Raw genomic sequence first — 20160 nt, forward strand, 5'->3', positions numbered from 1 at the left:
TTGACCCTGCAGGCTCGCTCTTCAAGAATTATTATTCAAAAGAGACCAATTAGGTAGCGTCAAATCATTCATTAAATTGACCCATTTTCTTTATCGTCCTCAACACATTCGTTCTTACTGAATTAATTTGTCTGTCAGATCCCAACAATGAAAGTCAATTTAATGTGAGTGCAGCAAAAGCCGCTAGGACCTGTAGCTTTTATGATATGGCAAATTGTTTGATGAGTCAATATTTTCTTCATTTATCGCTATGATTCATCCCTTCAGTAGGCCTCCATATGTTTTCTGTCAGCACATCCATTAGTTCTGATTCACTGATGAAACGGCTCCTGCTGTAAGGGAGCGCAGGATCTACCCCAAGGTGCTTGTTTCTAGCGTACGGTTTAAGCGGCAATAACAGTAACAAGCCATGCATGTGTGTTGGTGTGTTTGTGAGTGTGTTGTGGAGGGGTTTTGGAAACATCAGGCTGCTGTGGGTTCGTGGAGAGTTGCCAGGCATGCGTCTGCAAATTATCTCCATCCTCCTGTTGTCCAGTGCAGTGAATCCATCTCCCTCCTCTTCAAGCCTTAAGGAGCACATGTATTCTTTTCTTCTCTTACATTTTTTTTTGTCTGTCTCTCATCTCTTTCATCTCGCTCTCAAATCTGATGATTTCACACCCTTTAGTGCAGTTTCTCATATGTGGGTGTGTTATCTAGAGCTGCACATTGTTAAAGGTAGAAAAGAAGACCACTAATGAGATTCTTGGTGGAGTGATTCATCTGGTTTTTTTTCTCTCCGTTGCCATTTGCAGGGAGATTTTTCGAGATATTATTCTTTTCATCTGTGCTCTCTCCTCTTTCTCATTCTCCTCTGTTTTTCTGTAACTTTGCTCCTCTGCTTGTGTGCCTCTTTGAAGCCTGATAATCAATCATTGTGGTTGAGACTTTGGAGGTTTTCATCCTTTTATTATCTATTTGTTTTCCAAAATGACCCCTGAGGCTCCCACCTTCCATCTTTTTCTCATTCCTTTCAGCTGGTTAGACTGATGCCGTCTGCTCCTCCTCCTCTCGGCCCCGCTCTTTCTCTTTCTCTATCAGATAGTCTCGCCTGGTGAATGGGAGTCCTGACTGCTATCGATCCCAAGCAGTTTGACTCGCACAGTGTCCTCCACATGAGCCATTTATGAGCTGGCCCGTGTGACTCGCACCTCTGTTACTCTCTTCCATAAAAGGTGAATTTCTCTCTCTGTGGTTCCCTCCCTCTGTCTCTCAGTTACCATGAGGCAGGTGGCTCGCACTGTGGCCAAAGTGGAGCTGTCGGATCACGTGTGTGATGTGGTGTTCGCTCTGTTCGACTGCGATGGTAATTACCTGGCTTACTATATTTATGGAAAATACAAATAACGCCTTAAGTGGGGTTGTACAGTAGATGTCTGTCTGCATGGAGTCTAAAATGAAGGCTTAACAATCTACTGCTGTGAAGGGGTCAGCAACTAAATGTATTTTAGCCTATGAGGAAAAGTCCAACATAAAAATATCAAAATCAGTTTAAGTGTACACTATGTTGAGAGTATTTTCACTGCTTTACATTAACGTCAGACAGTAATTTCCAATGGAAGATAAGGCTGTTATATCACTCTCTTCAAAGGCAGACTCCATTGATAAAATCAGTGATTTAACATCGCTGAACACAGGAGCTGCTGGTCTACAGCTACTTCAATCAGTTAGTTAATTTGTGTTATTATGTGACTTTGGTGAAAATGAACTAAGACTTTTAAAGGCCAAAGTCACACAATAACACAAACTAACTTACTGACTGAAGCAGCGGTAGACCGGCAGCTTCTGTGTCCGGCGAGTTAAAAAGACTGTTTTGATCAGTTGAGTCTGGCTTTGAAAAGAGCATACATAGGGAAATTAGGCTGTTAATGGTTTCCCAGTTGCAATGTGCTGTCCTCCAGAAAGATAAAGAGGTGGGGATACTCTCGGTATAGCGTACATTTAAACTGATATTGTTTTAGATTGGACATTTTTAGGTGGCTAAAATATGTTTTGCTGCTTACCCCTTCACAACGGTACATTGCTTAGCTTCCATGTCGGACTCCTGCCTGCTTCTCCAAACTCAGGACATGCTGACTGACATCTACTATATGTAATAAGCTGAAGATGCATAAAGACCCCATATAAGCCAATTTAAAAAAAAAATCAGAACTATCTGTTTAAGTGACAGGCGCAAATCATAAATAAATAGAAGTCATCTCCTCTTACTCACTCTTCCTCTATTATTTCGTCATCTTTCTCCTGTCCGTTGCCCATTCTCTCCTTCCTCCCCCCATATCTGTCTCCCTCAGGGAACGGAGAGCTCAGTAATCGGGAATTCATAGCCATTATGAAGCAGCGGCTCATGCGTGGGCTGGAGAAACCCAAGGACATGGGTTTCACTCGGCTGGTGCGCGCCATGTGGAAGTGTGCCCAGGATACCGCTTGGGACTTTGCCACACCAAAGACATAATACAGACAGGAGGTGACGTGTGAGCTAGAGAGAAAGACAGTGTGAATAAAGCAACAACACCAGTAGCATCAAAGACGTTCTCCTTCAACAGGTCTCGACAATTTAAAGAGGCAATTAATGCAATAAACTCATTAGGACTGCAGCTCTGAGGGGCATCATCATTCATTAACGCATGTCGCTGTAACTCAAACTGTCGATATAGCGACTGAAGCATGCTGACGCAGCGCATTGGGCCTGAAAGGCTTCTTTAGCCTGCCTGTCCAAGGCATGATGGGTGTTTGTATATTTTAAAATGCACAAGTTTATTTTGCCATATTCTGTAGAGGAATGCAGCTGGTAACTTTTTCAAATGCTAAAAAACAGCAAGTTATACCTGCATTTAACATGTTTTAGTGCAAAAGGCAAGAAAAGAAGCAAAATCAATCTTATCTGACCTGCAGCTGAAGCAATGCCGCAATATGTCTGTTCTATACTGATAACAGACCTTTAGTTATTTCTTTTAGTGGAACAGCGAGCAAGAGTGTGATCTTGTTAGCACCTCTTCATTCATTCTGCAAGCCCTAGCTGCGTCTTTACTGCTTTGTCCCGTGAAAGATCAGTGATGCTTGTCTTGCCCTACAATGTTCTCTTCAAAGTGTGTATTCTCCTAATTATTTTTGCCCACTGAAACACTTTATATAAGATGGATGTTAAAAGAAATGCTCTATTAAAGATGTTTTTAATAACGTAAAACTGATTAAGCTTTATTTATGCGCGCCTGTGTTCTGCTTGACTCATAAGTTGGATTGTTGTCCTGCCATGTTCTCATTTTCACTCTTTGACTCGGAGAAAAGCACAGCGGGGGATTAGCGAGACTAATCTATGGGGCACCAAGGAAGTCATTTGTCGTGTGTAATGAAAATGGGTTCTAACATTTCGAATCAAAACTGCACAGGCTGATTGTATGCAGCTGCTTTGAGTGCGTGCCAAAGGAAGAAGATGCTAATGTGTGTGTGCGTGTGTGTGTGTTTGCAAGAGTGGTCAGCAGTTTTGTCTAATTGAAATGGACAGGATGGGCAGCGCTCGGCCTCTGCTGGCCATTAAAAGATTGTCCTGCAGCCTCTTGGTACACACACTGTGCTGCATTGGCCTGAAACGAGCTGGCTTGCTCTCTTCCACACGCTGCCACTGACAGACGGAGGTGGTACTCTGAAGTGATTGCTAGGCAGGAGATTAGGTTGAAGGGCTTCTCATCAGTATTCCTTACTGGCATGTTTGTTTCAGAGCTTACGTCTGTAGTTGCAATCACATGAATCGTCAAATGATTAACAGAATATCCTCCCTGTTGTATTAACCTCACAACACTCACCTTTAAACTGACCCTGCATTCACAAAACATTGTGAGCTAAAAACAACCTTGTCATATTTGTGAAAACGAATTTCTTTAAACTAATCCAATGGGGTTTAAATGTTTATGCATGTTATGATGTCCCATAATGAAACAGCTAATCATTTGGCTTCTCAGAAAAATTAAAGATGACCAAAATTGAGACTCATGGTTTTCTTTGGACAGGTGACTCATTCTCAATACTTTGACTGAGGAGGCTTTAGGGCCCTTGTCCACCAGCGGTTCCATCACTACATTAACAGGCATGTTCACTGACGTGAACCTGTTGATTACTTTTTTATTAACTGATTAATTGTTTAATAGTTGCTCACAGATAGAAAATTGTGAAAAACACAGCCAAATCTTTTGTTATAATCATAGATGTATCACCAACGGGTCTTCTGGGCACTGGTCCAAGGCCTGCCTTCAAAATGTCACAGTTGTGTATTGCATTGATTACTTGTGGACCTAAAAAATGACCTCAAACAGACAAAATGTCTATGCAGACACAGAAAAACAAAACAAAAGACACCAAATTTCATCAAAAAGACACAAAATGAACATTAAAAAACAAATTAAACTAGAAACTAGAAACAAAACAACCATAAAAAGATACAAAATGACTACAAAGGCACCAAAAACGACCCCAAAAAGGCTTAAAATGACCACAAAGACACAATACAATCACAAAATAACAACAAATAACCTCAAAAAGACACAAACTAACTACAAAGACACACAAAATAATCAGAAAAGACAACTAAGATCACAAAATGTCATCAAAAAGATAAAATGACATAAAAGACACAATACACAGCCCAAAAAAAGACACATATGACCTCAAAATGACACAAAATAACTACAAGCACACATAAAACAACCCTAAAAAGGACCCCAATGACCCTGAGATAAAGACAGACACACAAAATAAGGCAAAATCACCATGAAGTCTGTGTCTTTCTCCTACGTAGGCATGGGCTCGCAATCTCATAATCCACCCGTGGTTATATTCAATTAACACTCCAAAACCCAAAGAAAACACATTTTCAGTGATATAAAATGGAGGAAGTGGTTGAAACCAGTCAATGTTCCTCAGCTTTCTAAACAATGTTGATTCATTTTCTCTCAGTTGATCACTCAACTATTTAATTCAGCACTAAAAGCAGCAAAGCAAAGCACTGGTTTCCTCTGCTCTCACGTCCTAAAGGCTCCTGCGGTTTGTAGTGTCTTTGTAGAATCCAACACGCTGCCAGCAACATCGCCTCCAACTGCATCGAGTCTCTCAACAACAGTTCCATCTGCACTGAAAAATTGCCCGGTAACAGCTCTTCAGTAGCTGCACTGCAGCCCCCCCTTCTCATCAACTCAGCCGTATAAACCCCAAGCAAGCACGCTCTGTCAAATCCCCCTGCTTGGTGAGCACTGAAGCAACGCCCAATGGTTAACTGTTGTCAGACTTTGGAAAGGGGGCTATATTTGGAGTGACTGCAGACCTCCCTCCAATGTCAACAGCTCTTTATGTGTAGGCACAGAAATGTACACAACATTTCCTCAGAGTGCAGATACATAAACAATATGGACAAGGCATGCGCTGTTCGTTGGGTGTGCATAGGAATTAAGCTTTTTCTTCACACTGAATGCAGCGACTGTTTGCTCAATTAGGCCATATGTCATGTGCCATCTGTCATGTATAATAAGTTAATGCAAAAATAATAAATCTTATTGCAGCAACGTAAGGACAGAGTTGATCAAGTTAGTTGTTTCTCCATACGGTTTTAAGAGGAGGGCTATGGGGAACAGGTTTCAGTTGCTGAAGCTTGAGTAATATTTGTAGATCCAATCTGCTACAATGAGTACACACTGAAAGCAAGAGGCTGACTTTTCTAACTGACTTTTCTGATTCAGTCCAGCAATTTGCTACGGTCACTGTCAAGAACCATCAGGTGTTACTGACTGCATGGAAAACTGCCTATCCTTGCTTTGTAAGAGCTGGGAGTCATTTCAGGCTCACCACAGAAAAATGTTCTGAGGACATTCGGGATTCAGTTTTTGAGAGGCAAAGCTGGTTGGACTGGTTTTTGTGGGAACCATAACTCAGTGTCATCGACGTAATGGCAAAACGTGTTTACGGGCGATCGAGGCTGAATGTTATGGTGTATAGTTGGCAAAGCTGTGATTAATGTGATCATGAATATTTATGATATGTAATCATATCTATAGTTACACAGACTATTTTACACAAGTTAAGAGGCGAACCCATCCAGATGGGGCGTACTAATTATGCGTCTCTTTTAAAACAGAGATTACCATTATCAATGCTGCTTAAAGAAGGCGGTTACTGAGGGAAGTTATGTCTCTAAAATCAATAAAATAGACTGTTGCTGTTTAAAATAAAGATCACTTGTTCTAAAAGATGAGTCTGAACACTGGAGGAATTGGGGTTCGTTTTCTTCCAGTGAATGTTTGAGGAAAAGTACCAGTTGCAAGAAAGCTTTTCATAATTCATAAAATACAAGCAATGACTGTACAAAAGACCAAACTTGATTGGGGCAGTATTGAAGAGATTACGCTCAAAGGTGACATCAACTGATCAGACTCATATTATAAAGCTGCCAGTTGACAAGTGGAGCGTTTTATGTGATCATCAGCTCTCACTCTAACAGAAGATGTGGAGTCAGATGCTCGCTTGCTCTGGGATGTTTCTTTCTTCCACTGTAACCTGACCTTTCTCTTTGTCTTTTTTTACTCTTTTCATTCTTAAGCTGGTCAGATATTGGGTAAAGACTCCTATTGATTGCTGTTGGTCGTTGTTGCCTGATGCAGCAGACCAGACATGAGCAGATTATGAGAAAGTATGTCTCCTGCTGGGCACAGACATGTAAAAGGTCCCAAAACCTCTCCTGCATAGGACTGTAAAAATCACACAGAATCTGTGGTGATTTTTCCTCTTTTTATGTTAGTCTTTTTTGGTCGCTCTCTGTCTTGTAGCCATTTTGTGTTTTTTTTTTATCGATTTCTGCATCGTAGGCGTTCTGTGTCTGCAGTTGTTTTGGTTTTCTGAGATTATTTTGTTTGTTGTTAGTGATTTTTTTTTGCATCATTTTGGTTGCATTGTCTCACTTTTAGTTGTTTTTGCCATTTGAGTAGTTATTTTGTGTCTCTAAAGGTCTCATCCTGATCAGTATGTGTTAACTGAATTGACATTTTCAGGCCTCCGGGTCTGTGTCCAGTTGACCCATTATGTAATCCATCCATGTATCCAGACATTAAAACGTCTTTCATTTCTCTGGAAAGGCTTCTTAGTATGGGCAGTTACACTCAACATTATGGAAAGATAAAGGGAAAAGCCTGATAATTCGGAGCTGAGAGCATGTAGAAGCTAATGGACAGTGACTGGAGTTAGACGGACACATAATTATCAATTTACCCATCACAGTGAGCGCTGCCTGATCAGAGAAGATATCTGTCTTCTGTAGTTCTAGATCAATTTTCTAAAATCTGACAAAATAGCTGTGGTGATGTCATAGTGATGTCATCAGGCTTATCACTCCTTGAGCTTGCATAATGCAAAGTGCAGGATGCAGTTTTTTGGCAAAAAGTCAGGATCTCAGCATCTGTTGCATTTTGACCATTCTGTTTGTAATGTCTGGCCACGTTTACCAATTTCATGCGAGTGCAGCTGTGGAGTGTTACTTTAAAAGATTGACCTTCGGCTGTCATTGCTCCACCTGCGACTCTTGACAGGCCTCGTTTCTCTCTTGTTTATTGTGAGACAGAAGATCCGTCACAGTGGGTAGAGTGTAATTCCTAGACATAGCAGCCGCCCTCAGAACTGTCCCATGGCAAGCAATATGCTGTCAGTTCACATGCTGTACAGTGAGTTTCACATTTACAACCGAGGGTCAGTGCAGAGATACCTGACTGCCATCTAGTGGTTGTGATGAGAGTTTCAAGAGTGCTCAAATCATTGTCTGCATACCCCTCCAGAGGAAGAGCTCGGTTCCATAGACAGACTGATTTCCTAATGTATTTTAAGTCAAGTGTGTAAGATTTAGGGACATCTATTGGCAGAAATGGAATATGATATTACTATTTCTTTATTCAAAATCACCTGAAAATAGGAATTATGTTTTTGTTACCTTAGACTGTCTACCTATGGAGCAAGTCCTCGTCCATGTTGTTTGTCAGAGCCCACATATCAAACACTGTCTCTAGATTGGGTCATTCACATTGGTCACTGTAGTTCTGCTATACACTTGGCATGCAGGAGAAGTTCCAGCTCTGCACCATCAGTGCTTCACACTGGACCTTTTTTCAGGAAAAAAAACCCTGGTACATGATGGACTTTACATCTTTCCTGGGCTATTGTTCCATATTTAGAGTTAATGCCTGCAGATATGCATGTTCGTTACAATAGTAGGAAAAAGCCAGTGGTTCTCCTCCTCCTTCATCCATAAGTCAAACACAGCTCAATGAGAAACTGAGGACAAATTAAGAGTATCTGTCGGTATCATTTAAAAATAAGACCAAAACAAAAAAAAAAAAACAGCCGCAAAGCAGTGATTCATCACACCCACATTTAATCTTTTAGGCCTTTAATTACAGTGACAAGAATTAATACAAAATAACAAAGTTTGTACAGTAAATTCAAACAACTGAAACAAACATGGCTCTTAGTTCTATTGGTGATTAATAAATTCAACACCACTAATGAGCATTAGGGTGTGACAGGGCTATCCTCACAGCAGAAGAAACAATGATTTTATTAAAGCAAGATGGCTTCAGGATCGCAGGACAAAAATAACCCATCTGAGGTCCTAAACATTGATATGGAATAAAACTTAATAAATACACAGTATAAAACTCAGTTCTACCCTCCAGATGTTTATGTAATGTAAAGAGAAAAAAACAGAGTACACACCCTCCCCACTTTTAATTGTGGCCAAATAAAAATCGACAAACCAAACAGACTTGAAGAATCCATGTTATGCATAAAAAGAAAAAAAAAGAATCAGCCTTTTTAATGCATTATAAAGACCCTGCAGGGATGGATGGTTGCCATACATACATAGATAAATGAGGGAAAAAGGATTAGAAAGAAATGACGACACCTTTGTCATTTGAGAGTAGAGCACAAGTAAAAAAAGACCAAGAAAAAGGGGGCCTAATACACATTGGCGTTTTACCATTAACAGGTGACCTGCAGCCACCTAGTGGCTATAAGTGGTAATGGATGTCAACCTTTCGCAGTTTGGGAACATCTCTCTCCTGCTGCCACAGCGTCACAAACTGCTGCTTCAGATCACAGATCAAACGAATGCTCTCCATTACAAACTAAGGGCAGCTAACTAAAACGTGCCAGCTCAGCTCTATGGGTCAAATTCCTCTGTCAGCGTGCTGCTGCTGCTGAGTCGTGGTGATAGAGAAACTGTTTACAGGGGGAGGATGCAGACAACCGGTAGTCCTGATCACACAGGTGCAGTAAAGTTCAGGAGGGAGGGACCAGAGAGGGAATGTCCTCAGTCACTGTCAAACTTAATAGAGTTGATTGTGGTGGAGATGGCTCCGCCGCGGTAGCTTCCCCTCTTCTTCTTCGTCTTTTCGTGGCGGAATGATTTACCTTTTGTGAACTTGAGCACGTCGTTGGCTTTCTGGCCCCAGTCCCCCTCGGCTCCGAACTGAAATATCAAAGACAAATGAGCACGTCAGAGAGTGTTTTGTGTCACCTCGGCAAAGGATAAATTTAGGACCAATTTTACAAGACCCAAACTGAAAAAAAAAAACAAAAAAAAAAACATGAATCAACATTTTTTACATCCAGTTAAGAATGATTTTGTCCAAATGTTTATTGTAACATTCAGTGAAAAAGTTAGGAAATACTTTAACTACTGATGATTTTTATGACTGATTTTGTGTATCTCACTCTGTATGTGGATTATTCAACTGCTTTAATTCTCATCATGAAATGTTTTGGAAAAGGGATTTGGTCAATTATTTTTAGATTTAACACTGCAAAGTCAGAAAAAAAAATCCTTCTTCCAATGTCTCAGCATTTTTTTAAGACAAGATATTTTAATACCAATTAAGGCTTTATTTTTAGATTAAAGGATGCAATGCCTCGTAAGACCATAGAAGGATCTGCAGGAAGCCTGCAGTGGATTCTGAACTTACCTTCGCCTCAAAAGAGTTATCTGCAAGACGGGGATCCACTGCTACTTCCTCCTCTCTTATTCTACGGAACGGTATGTTGGAGGACTGAAACACACAAGTAATTCCTGTTAAATGTTGTCTCTTTTCTCCTCACAAAACTCAGGCTTAAGACAAAGTTCCAGTGTCTTACCTTCTTATTGGCTTTAGGAAATGTCTGTGGCGTCTTAACTGCTTTCTTGTTTTTCGGTGTCTTATCTGCTGCCTCTTCCTCTTCACTTTCTGACGACTCCTCATCTCTTTTTCTCTTTCTGATTGTGCCTGCATGAATCACAGGGAAAAACAGTTAAGTGTGCTGATATAAGTAAACAATGAGAGTATTCTATAAACCTAATATGCATGAAACTACACCGCATTTAAAAGACCGATAAAGGTTGGGTATAAACTTCTCTTGTATATCAGCTGTTGGACGGATCATGTTCGGTATTTAAGACTTACCGTTTGTGACAGGGGTGGTGGGCGCTGTGGCTGCTTTTTTTGGTGCTTCCTCCTCATCTGATGAACTGTCTGACGAGCTGCTGCTCTCTTTAGCTTTAGCTGCTGGGGTCACCTTGGGCGTTGCGGCAGGTGTAGCAGGTTTGCTTTTACTGGCCTCTTCCTCGTCGGAGCTGCTGTCGCTGGATGACGACTCTGCTGGAGTCTTGGCTGCCGCTGCTTTGGGTGTTGCTGCTTTGGGTGTTGCTGCTTTGCCATTGGTGACCGCAGGCTTTGCAGGAGTGGACTTTGTTTCGGTCTCTGAGTCAGAGCTGTCTGAAGACTCGGAGCTGCTCTCAGCCTTCTTTGTTGAAGCTGCAGCTGCCTTTTTGGCTGTGGGTGTGCCAGCAGGGGTCACTGCTGCTGCTTGTTTCTTGACTGCAGGTTTGGCTGCCTCACTCTCAGAGTCTGAGCTGTCCGAGTCAGAGCTGCTGTCTGCTGCTGCCGCAGCCTTTGCGGCAGGCTTTGTAACTGGTGTAGCTGCTTTAGCTGCTGCTGCTGCTGGCTTGGCTTTCACTGGTTCGTCGTCATCCTCAGAGGACGAGTCAGAGTCCGAGCTGCTCTCTGCTGCAGCAGCAGGCTTTGCTGCAGGAGTAGCAGGCTTTGAGGCTGGCTTAGCTGGTTTAGCTGCAGCAGCTTTAGCCTTGACTGCTGGTTCTTCGTCTTCAGAAGATGAGTCAGAGTCTAAGCTGCTCTCTGCTGCAGCAGCAAGCTTTGCAACAGGAGTAGTGGGCTTTGCAGCTGGTGTGGCTGGTTTTGCTGCTGCTGTTGGCTTAGCCTTCGCTGGTTCTTCCTCATCCTCAGAAGAGTCGGAGTCTGAGCTACTCTCTGCTGCAGCAGCAGGCTTTGCAGCAGGTTTGGCAGCAGGCTTTGTGACCAGGGTTGCTGGTTTAGCTGCTGCTGGCTTGGCTTTCACTGCTTCATCCTCAGAGGACGAGTCGGAGTCTGAGCTGCTCTCTGCTGCAGCAGCAGGCTTTGCTGCAGGAGTAGCAGGCTTTGAGGCTGGCTTAGCTGGCTTAGCTGCAGCAGGTTTAGCCTTGACTGCTGGTTCTTCGTCTTCAGAAGACGAGTCAGAGTCTGAGCTGCTCTCTGCTGCAGCAGCAGGCTTTGCTGCAGGAGTAGTGGGCTTTGCAGCTGGTGTGGCTGGTTTAGCTGCTGTAGGCTTAGCCTTAGCTGGTTCCTCCTCATCCTCGGATGAGTCAGAGTCTGAGCTGCTCTCTGCTGCTGCAGGAGGCTTCGCTGCAGGAGGCTTTGCTGCGGGGGTAGCAGGCTTTGAAGCCGGGGTAGCTGGTTTAGCCGCAGGTTTGGCTTTAACTTGTTCTTCCTCGTCCTCAGAGGAGTCCTCTGAATCCGAGCTGCTCTCTGCTGCCTTAGCTGGGCGTTTAGGAGCAGCGGCAGGCTTTGGTGGGGCAGTTTTAGCGGCAGGTTTTGCTGGAGCATCATCTTCAGAGCTGCTTTCTGAATGTGAGAAGAATGGCAACGGAAAAGAAAAGACTTTGAAAGTTTTGCAAAAAGACACATTAATGTACGGTCAGTGGCCAGTTCATTAGGTAACACTGCAGTAAATCCAGTAAAAATGTACACAAATTAATGCAAATTCAAGCTTTTGCAAAAATACAATATATCACTTTCACAGAAATGCTGGGATCCCATGCTCAAAATCCGTTGTCTCTTACCTGAGCTCGAGGACTCGTCTTTTTTAGCTGGGGCAGTCTTAGCAGGTGCAGGCTTAGCCGCGGGCTTCTTTGTCGTCTTCTCCTCTTCTTCTTCTGAACTGGAGTCCTCCTCTGAGGAGTCTTCTTTAGCAGCTGTGGCTTTAGCGGCAGCAGGTTTAGCTGGAGCAGCCTTGGCAGGATTTACCTTCGCTGCAGGTTTCTTTGCCTCCTCTTCGTCATCTGAACTTGATGAGTCTGAATCTTCCTCTTTAGCAGGTGCAGCCTTGGCTGGTGCAGCTTTGACCGGGGCGGCTTTGACCGCAGGCTTCTTTGCCTCCTCTTCATCTGAGCTTGAATCTGGCAAGACATGAAGATGGAGAAAATTATTTGTCACGTTTGGCATTTGGATCGTGCAGAGTAAAAAAAAAATCCAGACAGGGATTGTGATGATTACCTGAGCTTTCAGAGCTGGACTCCTGCTTCTTTGCAGCAGGTTTGGCGACAGCAGTTTTTGCCGCTGCAGGTTTTGCTGTGAAGATTCCAAATTTGTTAGACATGTCATTAAAAACACTGATACTTCAAATTCAGAAAGGAGGCCACCCCTTACCAGCTACTTTCTTCTCTTCCTCCTCATCACTGCTGTCTGAGGACTCGCTGTCCTGGGCCTTGCTGGCTGCTGGTGCAGGTGGAGCTTTCTGGACTGATGCAGGAGGTGGGACTGCGCTGTACGCTCCTGTCAAGACAAAGGAAACTCATCAGCATCAGAACATATAACAGAGCCTCTGTATAATATTCTAACCACTTGGGATCAGGTGATCATTTGCTATTGACATCACCTGCTTTGGGTTTTTTGCTGGGAGGAGCCTCATCTTCAGATGAGTCTTCGCTGCTTGATTCAGCAGCAGCTGCAGCCGTCTTTACTGGGGGAGCTTTGGCTGGAGCTGGTTTGGCTGGAGCCTATCAGGACATGTGACGCATTATAGTGTGCACATTTTTTACTCGTACAAACAATATTTGACTGATATTTAATCAATATTAAATGTGGCCGGATAATTTTGCTCACCTTGGCTGGTTCTTCGTCTTCAGAATCTGAGGAGCTATCTTCACTACTGCTGCTCTCTTGCTTTTTCTGAGCTGCACCTTTGGCAGGAACAGCTGTTTTGGGTGTTGTGACAGCACCAGCCTTGGCTTCTATTATTGAGAGGGAATTAAGATAAGACACGTTTTCATTCTCATCTCAGCTTTAGTGAACAATTAAAGATAGTTGCAGTACAGAATATCAACGCCTTCTGGCTCTAAACTCACTTGCAGATGCTTTGGCCGGCTGCTCGTCCTCAGAATCAGACTCTTCACTGCTAGAGCTGCTGTCTTTCTTCCTCCCAGCAGCAGGTGCAGCCGGCGACTTCACAGGGGCCTATATGCAGAAACTACATTTAAATAATGACTTAAACCCACAAACAAAGCCTTGCCCAAATGAGTAGATCTGGGATGAACATTTCATTTGGATGTTTCCACCTTTGCAGGAGCCTTAGTAGGGGCCTTCTCCTCCTCTGAGTCACTGGAGTCTTCACTGCTGCTGGATGCAGCTTTAGGAGCTGCTGCTGCTGCTTTAGCAGGCACCACCTTGACTGCTAAAAACAACAGAGAAATGTAATCTGATAATGCTGTGGAAGGTTTCAGGAGAGGTCATTAATGATAAAATTCAACCCCTTTTATCTGTTCTCTGTGGTAAATATATTTATATTACCTGCAGGGGCTGCCTTAGTTGGTTTTGTAACAGCCTCTTCATCCTCGCTGCTTGACTCTTCGCTGCTGGAGCTCTCTGTACTGGTTTTTGCTTTCTTGGCTGATGGGCCGTTTGTACCTTCAGCCTCGTTAGGAGACACTTTTCGTTTTCTGGCTTCAGGAGACCTAGGAAGAGCCAAAGTGATATTAAAAGGAGAAAACTCCCTAAAAACAATTCACCTGTCATTTACAAAATAAACAGCAAGATTCTACTTTTAAACTATTTCCTCTCAAGCTGAACTAAAGAGACAAATGTCCTGATTTCAACAAGAGACAATTATAAGAGCAGCTACTGCTGCTGAAAGAGCAATAAACCCCGAGATACTTGGACAGTAGTGATCCTGGAGCTGAATTATATATCTTGTTACAGGGAAAATGCACACTGATTGGCCACATACATACACACACACACACACACACACACACACACACACACACTTGCAAGTGTTGGCCAAAATGGCAGATGGGTTTTAAAACACATTTATTTGTATTTAAACAACTGTAAACTTGGTAAGCCCACACAGCCAATAACAAATTTAAGGGTTTGCGGATCAGTTTTGTCACGTGATTGTGTCGCCAGTTAAAGCACCGATCTATCTGCCGAGGAAAACTGCGAGTTTCTATTTAGATATATGCAAACAAACTGTTTCACAAATGGCTTACAGTACGTGCTAAACAATGTTAAGTAAATTTTTACATTTTTGCATTGAGGCATCGAGAACGTAGAAACACATTTGTAGTGACATTATTTGAAAATGGAAAACAGCCCAAAATATGCCTTGTTTATATATTCAAGTTTATTGACTTCAGTATAAACACAAGCCTTAGCATAAAGGGAAAAACAAAAAGCAACTCACTTCACCCAGAAGTTGTAGATGTTGACGAGGGTTTCCTCATTTTCATCTTGTGGAGTCTGTAGAAAAACAAGCGAAGCGCCAACTTAACCAATAAACTGCAATTTACTACGACGCAACACACCGTGTGAGCTCCATTCACAATATATTAGCTGATAACTATTTATTATATAAACAAGTGGCAGCTGACACACGTGTACCCCTACACGTGCTAACCTGACCGGCGCCTGCACGTTACATGGAAACAGCCTCACTCCTTGTGCAGTCTGTCTTCATAAATTCAGGAGCATGAGAGCCCGACACACTGACTGTCGAGCATACAAGCTGAGCTACTTACCACTTTAGTCTGTTTCAGAAACTGCTGAGCCGCTTTGGTGAACTTGTTCTCGAGCAGAAACGAATAAACGCATTTATAGAGATCACTCGGCATCGACTTTTCCGCCGCCATCTTCACCACGCTCCTTCTGGAAGACAAGGAAGTGGACGGAACCGTCACTTGTGGGCATGCGCACTGGCGTATTAAGATGACGTTAACATGTGTTTGAGAAGATACACTTCAGAAAAGGTAAATCTACCCCAAAATAAGTCCACGCAAACATGAAAGTTACAGCTTGAAAGAAAATTCCGACAGGTGGCACTAGGAGGTTAGTTAAAATATTTACCTCTCGGTCAAGCTAGCCTCCTCTCCGAAGAAGACGTAGAAGTATTGCTAGCCGCCGACGTGTTTAGTGGTTTATGTGTATGATAGGAATTACGGTAAAAGCGTGTGAGGGCTGCCTTCAAAGTAAAAGGTTAATTCTGCTGACATTCATTCAACAAGTCGGTCTGCATAGCACACCACCCCGGTGTGTCACCCAAACAGTTCCAGGACAATCTGATGTGGATTTAAGAAAAAACCATTAGAGCACACTGAAATCTCATGTTTGTGCAGTCTTCACTATAGATTCAGATTCAAATGATAAGGAAACAACCTGTTGCCAAGGAACAAATTTGTTTCAGAGTGATATCAGATGACACCAGTGTGTAACAGGACTCTCTGATGTGGATTTAAAAATTACAGCGCATCAAAACCTCACATCTGAGCTGTCTTCACCGTAAATTCAGATTTGGACTTAAAAGTTAAATGGGATTCAGCAGAACGGAGCTTTTATTTTGAAGTCGGGCCTCACACGCTCGTACCGTAATGCCTATAATATACACGAACAACTAAAGAAGGCGGCTAGTTAGACTCTTTTTCGGAATGGAGGCTCGCTTTACTCCAGCGGATTTTATTAGTAGGCAAAATACGTTTAAAATGAAAAGTCGTTAGTTTAGTAGTACTTTTTGAGTAGCACCATGTTATTTACGGTCTTATTTTTCATACTTTGTCAGCCATATCGTTATCAACATAGGCGCATGTTTTTTACGTCATCACTAAAGACCTTTCTTGTCCCTCGTGTCATAACATGGTCGTCTTTTAGCTGACTGGCAATGACATCGACTCACCGCCGGCTGAATTAAGAGTGTGAATAGAGGATTTCTTCTCTGGAGCCATGCCTCGCTACGAGCTGGCCCTGATCCTGAAGGTGATGCAGCGGCCGGAGACAGCGGCTGCTGTCCGGCGGACGGTGGAGACTCTGATGGAGCGGGGCGCGGTGGTGAGGGACCTGGAGAACCTGGGGGAGAGGACGCTGCCCTACAAGATGAACAAACACAATGAGAAACACAGTCGAGGGACTTACTTTCTGTTCGACTTCTACGCGGCCCCCAGCATCATCACAGGCTTTCTGGATCATCTGCACCGTGATGTGGACGTGGTGAGGCCCACTGTGCTCAAGAAGGACGACGCGGTTTCCAGGACTAACTGCTGTGGCCCCCAGCAGTGACTGAATGTAAGGAATGAATGATGCAGGTGAGCCAGATGAATCAATGCCAACAATGTATCTGTTTAAAAATGAAAACCCACAGCTGGAGCAGGAGCGATGTTCTCGTGCACAAGTTGCCAAAAGTAGGGTCTACACATTTAACTTTTCCATGGATGGATTTAAGCAGGGCTCGACCGATAGAGGGTTTTTCAGGGCCGATACCAATTATGAGTAGTTAATGAGACCAATAACTGACATGTGGAACCAATATACATTTACAAAAAAAAATTTAAAATAATTGTTTTAATGCCTTTAACTGAAATATTCAACATCATATACAAGTTCCTAGCAACTTTTTAAAAATAAAGTCAAGTGAAAATATGAATAAAAATGGCTCCTTAAGGTTCTACATCATAAAAGTTTCTCCCTTGCTGATATTTTTTGGCACTTTTTAATTAATTAATCTTATCTGTGATTATTAAAGTAAAATGCAGATACAGATGATCAGCAAAATGACAAATATCGGCCCCAATAATCAGCCAGGCTGCTAATCTGTCGACCCTAGATTATAAAACTGAAATTAATGACTATTTTCATCATCTAATTAATTATATCTTTAGTAAAATGACGCATTAATTTCACAGGTTAAGACTGAGCTCAAAGTAATTCCTAAAGAAAAAAAAAAGGCGTCAGCATTAATCTGAATAAAATCAAGATGATCAAAAAACTCATTACGTCTGTGAGGCTGTGACATCCAAGTTTCTACTGCGTGCAAACGTTAATTGGAATTTGTGAATTTTCTGTCAATTTTTGTAGCCAGTCATCTCTGTGTTCAAAGTTCAAAAGCATCTGTGATGGTATGGGTGGGTGCTGGTGCCAATGGCATCATGGGTAACTTGCACATCAGTGAAGGTATGATGATTGCTGAAAGGTAAACACAGGTTTTGGTGCAAAATATGCTGCCATCCAGACGATGTCTGTTCCGCTTATCCCAGCAAGATGATGCCAAGTCACATCCTGCACCTCACAACAGTGTGGCTTCGTAGTAGAAGAGTCCGGGCCCTAGACTGGCCTGCCTGCATTTAGACCTTACTCCTGTTAAAAATGTGTGGTGCATCGATACACAAATTTGACAATGGAGATCCCGGTGTGTGGAGAAACTGAAGTCATATATTGATCAAGAATAGGAAAGTATATTATTTTCAAAACTCCAACAGTCAGTGTCCTTTGTTCCCAAATGCTGTTGTTAAAAGAAAATGTGATGTAACATGTAGGTAAACATGCTCCTGTCCCAACTTTTTGGAGGCAAGTTTTTTTACAACAGTGTCAACAAGGATTTGCATGCAATTGCATTCTGTTTTTATTTAGGGGTTTTTTAAGGTTCATACCTTTGTCTTCTTAAAACCTATTTGGAAGTCAGCTTGGATTTAATAGGACGTGAAAGGCACAGTCTTGTCTCTGCTGAAAGGTACCTTTGAGATGAAGTAAACTGCTTATGTAAATAGCCCTTAGATGTAACGAACTTGCACAACAGCGTAAGATTTGAAGGTGCTGGCCTCATTGTAGTTATCAGGTGAATGTAAGAGAGATTCATAGATAAATCATGGGCTATTTAGCAAGAAGTTGCAGTTCAGAAATGCCAAAAACATGTTAATTTAGACTTTATGTTGCCATTATAAAACACTTTTTATTGAGAAACTTTAAAATGTAATGCTGAGTTAATATCTTCGTCACATTTCATTCTGAAACAACTGTAGAAACTCTTCTCAAAAATGTTATTGGTATGTGCCTATGATAAAAATAACCCTCAAATATTGATATTGTTATCATCCTCAAGAATTCAGTATCGGTCATGCTGATCATGGTGTAACCTTACAGTGACTTCAGTATATGTGTTTATGCAGTCAGTGTCCTGTACCTTCTGTTTATGGAGATCATGCTGTGCTGACTGTGCTGTAATTTAACACCATGTAATGGCTGTTCTCTTTGTTTTACAGGTTTCCACGGCTCATATCCAGAAGATGTACAGTGTGAGGCTTCCCCTCTGACCTTTTCCATAGTTTCTAACCTACATTTGGATGTTATGTCATGAATAAACTACTTTTTCTGTCTTAGTTGCAACTTTTTCTTGACGTCTTTTTTATTTTTACATTCAACACATTGTGCTTTTCTACATGATGTTGATCATGTGTTTGCAGTTTCAGTTCATATTTTCCTTCCAAACACAGGCACGGTTTACGCAGTTCTGATTTTTTATTTTTTTTTTGTGGTTGAGTAACAATGCAAACTTGATTGCGGCCCTCTGAGAAAACGCTGTAAGTAATAAAGAACTAATACATTGCTGCTAAGCTTCTAAACCGGGGTGAGTTGTCCTCATAGGATCAAATTAAACAACTGCTCCATTATTTTAAGGGATCAAGGTTGCCAGTGTTTTTCAGGGACTTTCTCTGGCTTGTTTCTCTTGACTGAAATGACATTTGTGTAAGCTGATCCACCTTCTTTTGGCCACAATCTCACTGTAATCACAACATGCATTCATGGGCTGTCTGCGGTGTAATAAATAAGTATTTTGGGAACAATCTGTGCTTAATGCAGGTTTTTATATTTCTGTCAACTTCCCTTTTACTCCACTTCTTACATAAACTGTATACTTTGACTCCAATACATTTCTGTGTATTGGAGTGAAAGTATTTAAGTATGCTGGAAGCAGAAAAATGGTATCTCACAGCAGAGCGGGCAAGTAATTAATCATAGAGATAAAGGTGTGTGACAGGTAACTGTCTGGTGACTGCTCCACTGCAGTGTTGTCAGCCCTGGAGCTCAACGGTTTTCCTAAAATCCTTTAAGTTGTGGAGAAGACCTTGTTTTTATCTAAGTGTGCACTCCATTTTAAAGGTGGTGTACATGCAGTGTTGGGAATGTTGCTTTTGAAATGAAATGGGTTACAGATCACTAGTTACCCTTTTAAAAATGTAATTAGTTAGATAACTATTTTAATTACTTCATCAAAGTAATGTTGTTGTATTACATTTGATTACTTTTCTATCAAATGTTTTAGACAGAGCGATAAATGTGAAAAGACTTAAAAACACACGTGCAAAAATGTTACACTCGAATTTGTGTCAACACCATTGCTGGCCCGTGTTATCCAAAAATATGCCAAAAGAAGGCATTCCTGCACAGCAAAAATGTGTAAAGCAACAGAATCAAGATTTTTTTTGGTCATTTTAACCCCTTTGTTATCACCACCATTTTGATTAGTAACTAATATAATTAAATATTTGTTTCTTAGTAACTGTAACTGGTTACACTTATTTTGTAATTTATTGCTGTAACTACTTACATGTAATTAGATACTCCCCAACACTGTATACATATTAAGAAAAACTAGAGACTGCTTTCTTTATTACCAGCATTTACTTTTACTTTCAGTACTGAATTACATACAAGTCCTTTCATTCTTAAGAACAGTGAGTATTGGGTA

General features: G+C 41.9%; 3 protein-coding genes across 8 annotated transcripts in view; 2 read left to right on the forward strand and 1 right to left on the reverse strand.

Moving 5' to 3' along the window:
• Positions 1–3223, forward strand: part of micu1 (mitochondrial calcium uptake 1) — a 40581-nt gene extending 37358 nt beyond the window's left edge. For all 4 annotated transcript variants that reach the window (XM_042502741.1, XM_042502742.1, XM_042502743.1 and 1 more), the window contains 2 exons: positions 1256–1345; positions 2331–3223. In XM_042502741.1, the coding sequence (XP_042358675.1) occupies positions 1256–1345; positions 2331–2491 (251 nt within the window). In that variant the 3' untranslated portion in view covers positions 2492–3223. The remainder of the gene's footprint in view (positions 1–1255; positions 1346–2330) is intronic.
• A 5197-nt stretch (positions 3224–8420) lies between these two features.
• Positions 8421–15513, reverse strand: nolc1 (nucleolar and coiled-body phosphoprotein 1). 2 transcript variants are annotated; one of them, XM_042501804.1, is made up of 15 exons: positions 15495–15513; positions 15170–15296; positions 14836–14891; positions 13941–14104; positions 13709–13824; positions 13499–13607; positions 13257–13384; positions 13030–13150; positions 12801–12926; positions 12648–12722; positions 12215–12550; positions 10503–11996; positions 10198–10325; positions 10029–10112; positions 8421–9535 (listed from the first exon to the last, which is right to left on the reverse strand). In XM_042501804.1, exons 2-15 carry the CDS (start codon positions 15278–15280, stop codon positions 9377–9379), a joined length of 3207 nt encoding a protein of 1068 aa, XP_042357738.1. In that variant the 5' UTR covers positions 15281–15296; positions 15495–15513; the 3' UTR covers positions 8421–9376. The 2 variants fall into 2 exon arrangements, with proteins under 2 accessions (XP_042357738.1, XP_042357739.1); XM_042501805.1 differs by lacking the exon at positions 15495–15513 and having other exon boundaries at positions 13709–13821; positions 15170–15344.
• Positions 15335–18790, forward strand: mrps6 (mitochondrial ribosomal protein S6). Of its 2 annotated transcripts, XM_042501806.1 has the most exons (3): positions 15335–15397; positions 16293–16723; positions 18674–18790. In XM_042501806.1, exon 2 carries the CDS (start codon positions 16365–16367, stop codon positions 16695–16697), a length of 333 nt encoding a protein of 110 aa, XP_042357740.1. In that variant the 5' UTR covers positions 15335–15397; positions 16293–16364; the 3' UTR covers positions 16698–16723; positions 18674–18790. The 2 variants fall into 2 exon arrangements, with proteins under 2 accessions (XP_042357740.1, XP_042357741.1); XM_042501807.1 differs by lacking the exon at positions 15335–15397 and having other exon boundaries at positions 16037–16703.
• The last annotated feature ends 1370 nt before the right edge of the window (positions 18791–20160 follow it).

This window comes from Plectropomus leopardus, chromosome 15 (assembly GCF_008729295.1).
Source record: "Plectropomus leopardus isolate mb chromosome 15, YSFRI_Pleo_2.0, whole genome shotgun sequence".
NCBI lineage: Eukaryota > Metazoa > Chordata > Actinopteri > Perciformes > Serranidae > Plectropomus > Plectropomus leopardus.

Coding starts and splice junctions, on each gene's coding strand:
- nolc1 (XM_042501804.1), bottom strand. CDS start 15,280: ATGGCGGCGGAAAAGTCGATGCCGAGTGATCTCTATAAATGCGTTTAT. Junction 13,151..13,256: donor AAGACGAAGAACCAGCCAAG/GTGAGCAAAATT, acceptor ATGTCCTGATAG/GCTCCAGCCAAACCAGCTCC. Junction 11,997..12,214: donor AGACGAGTCCTCGAGCTCAG/GTAAGAGACAAC, acceptor TCTCACATTCAG/AAAGCAGCTCTGAAGATGAT.
- mrps6 (XM_042501806.1), top strand. CDS start 16,365: ATGCCTCGCTACGAGCTGGCCCTGATCCTGAAGGTGATGCAGCGGCCG.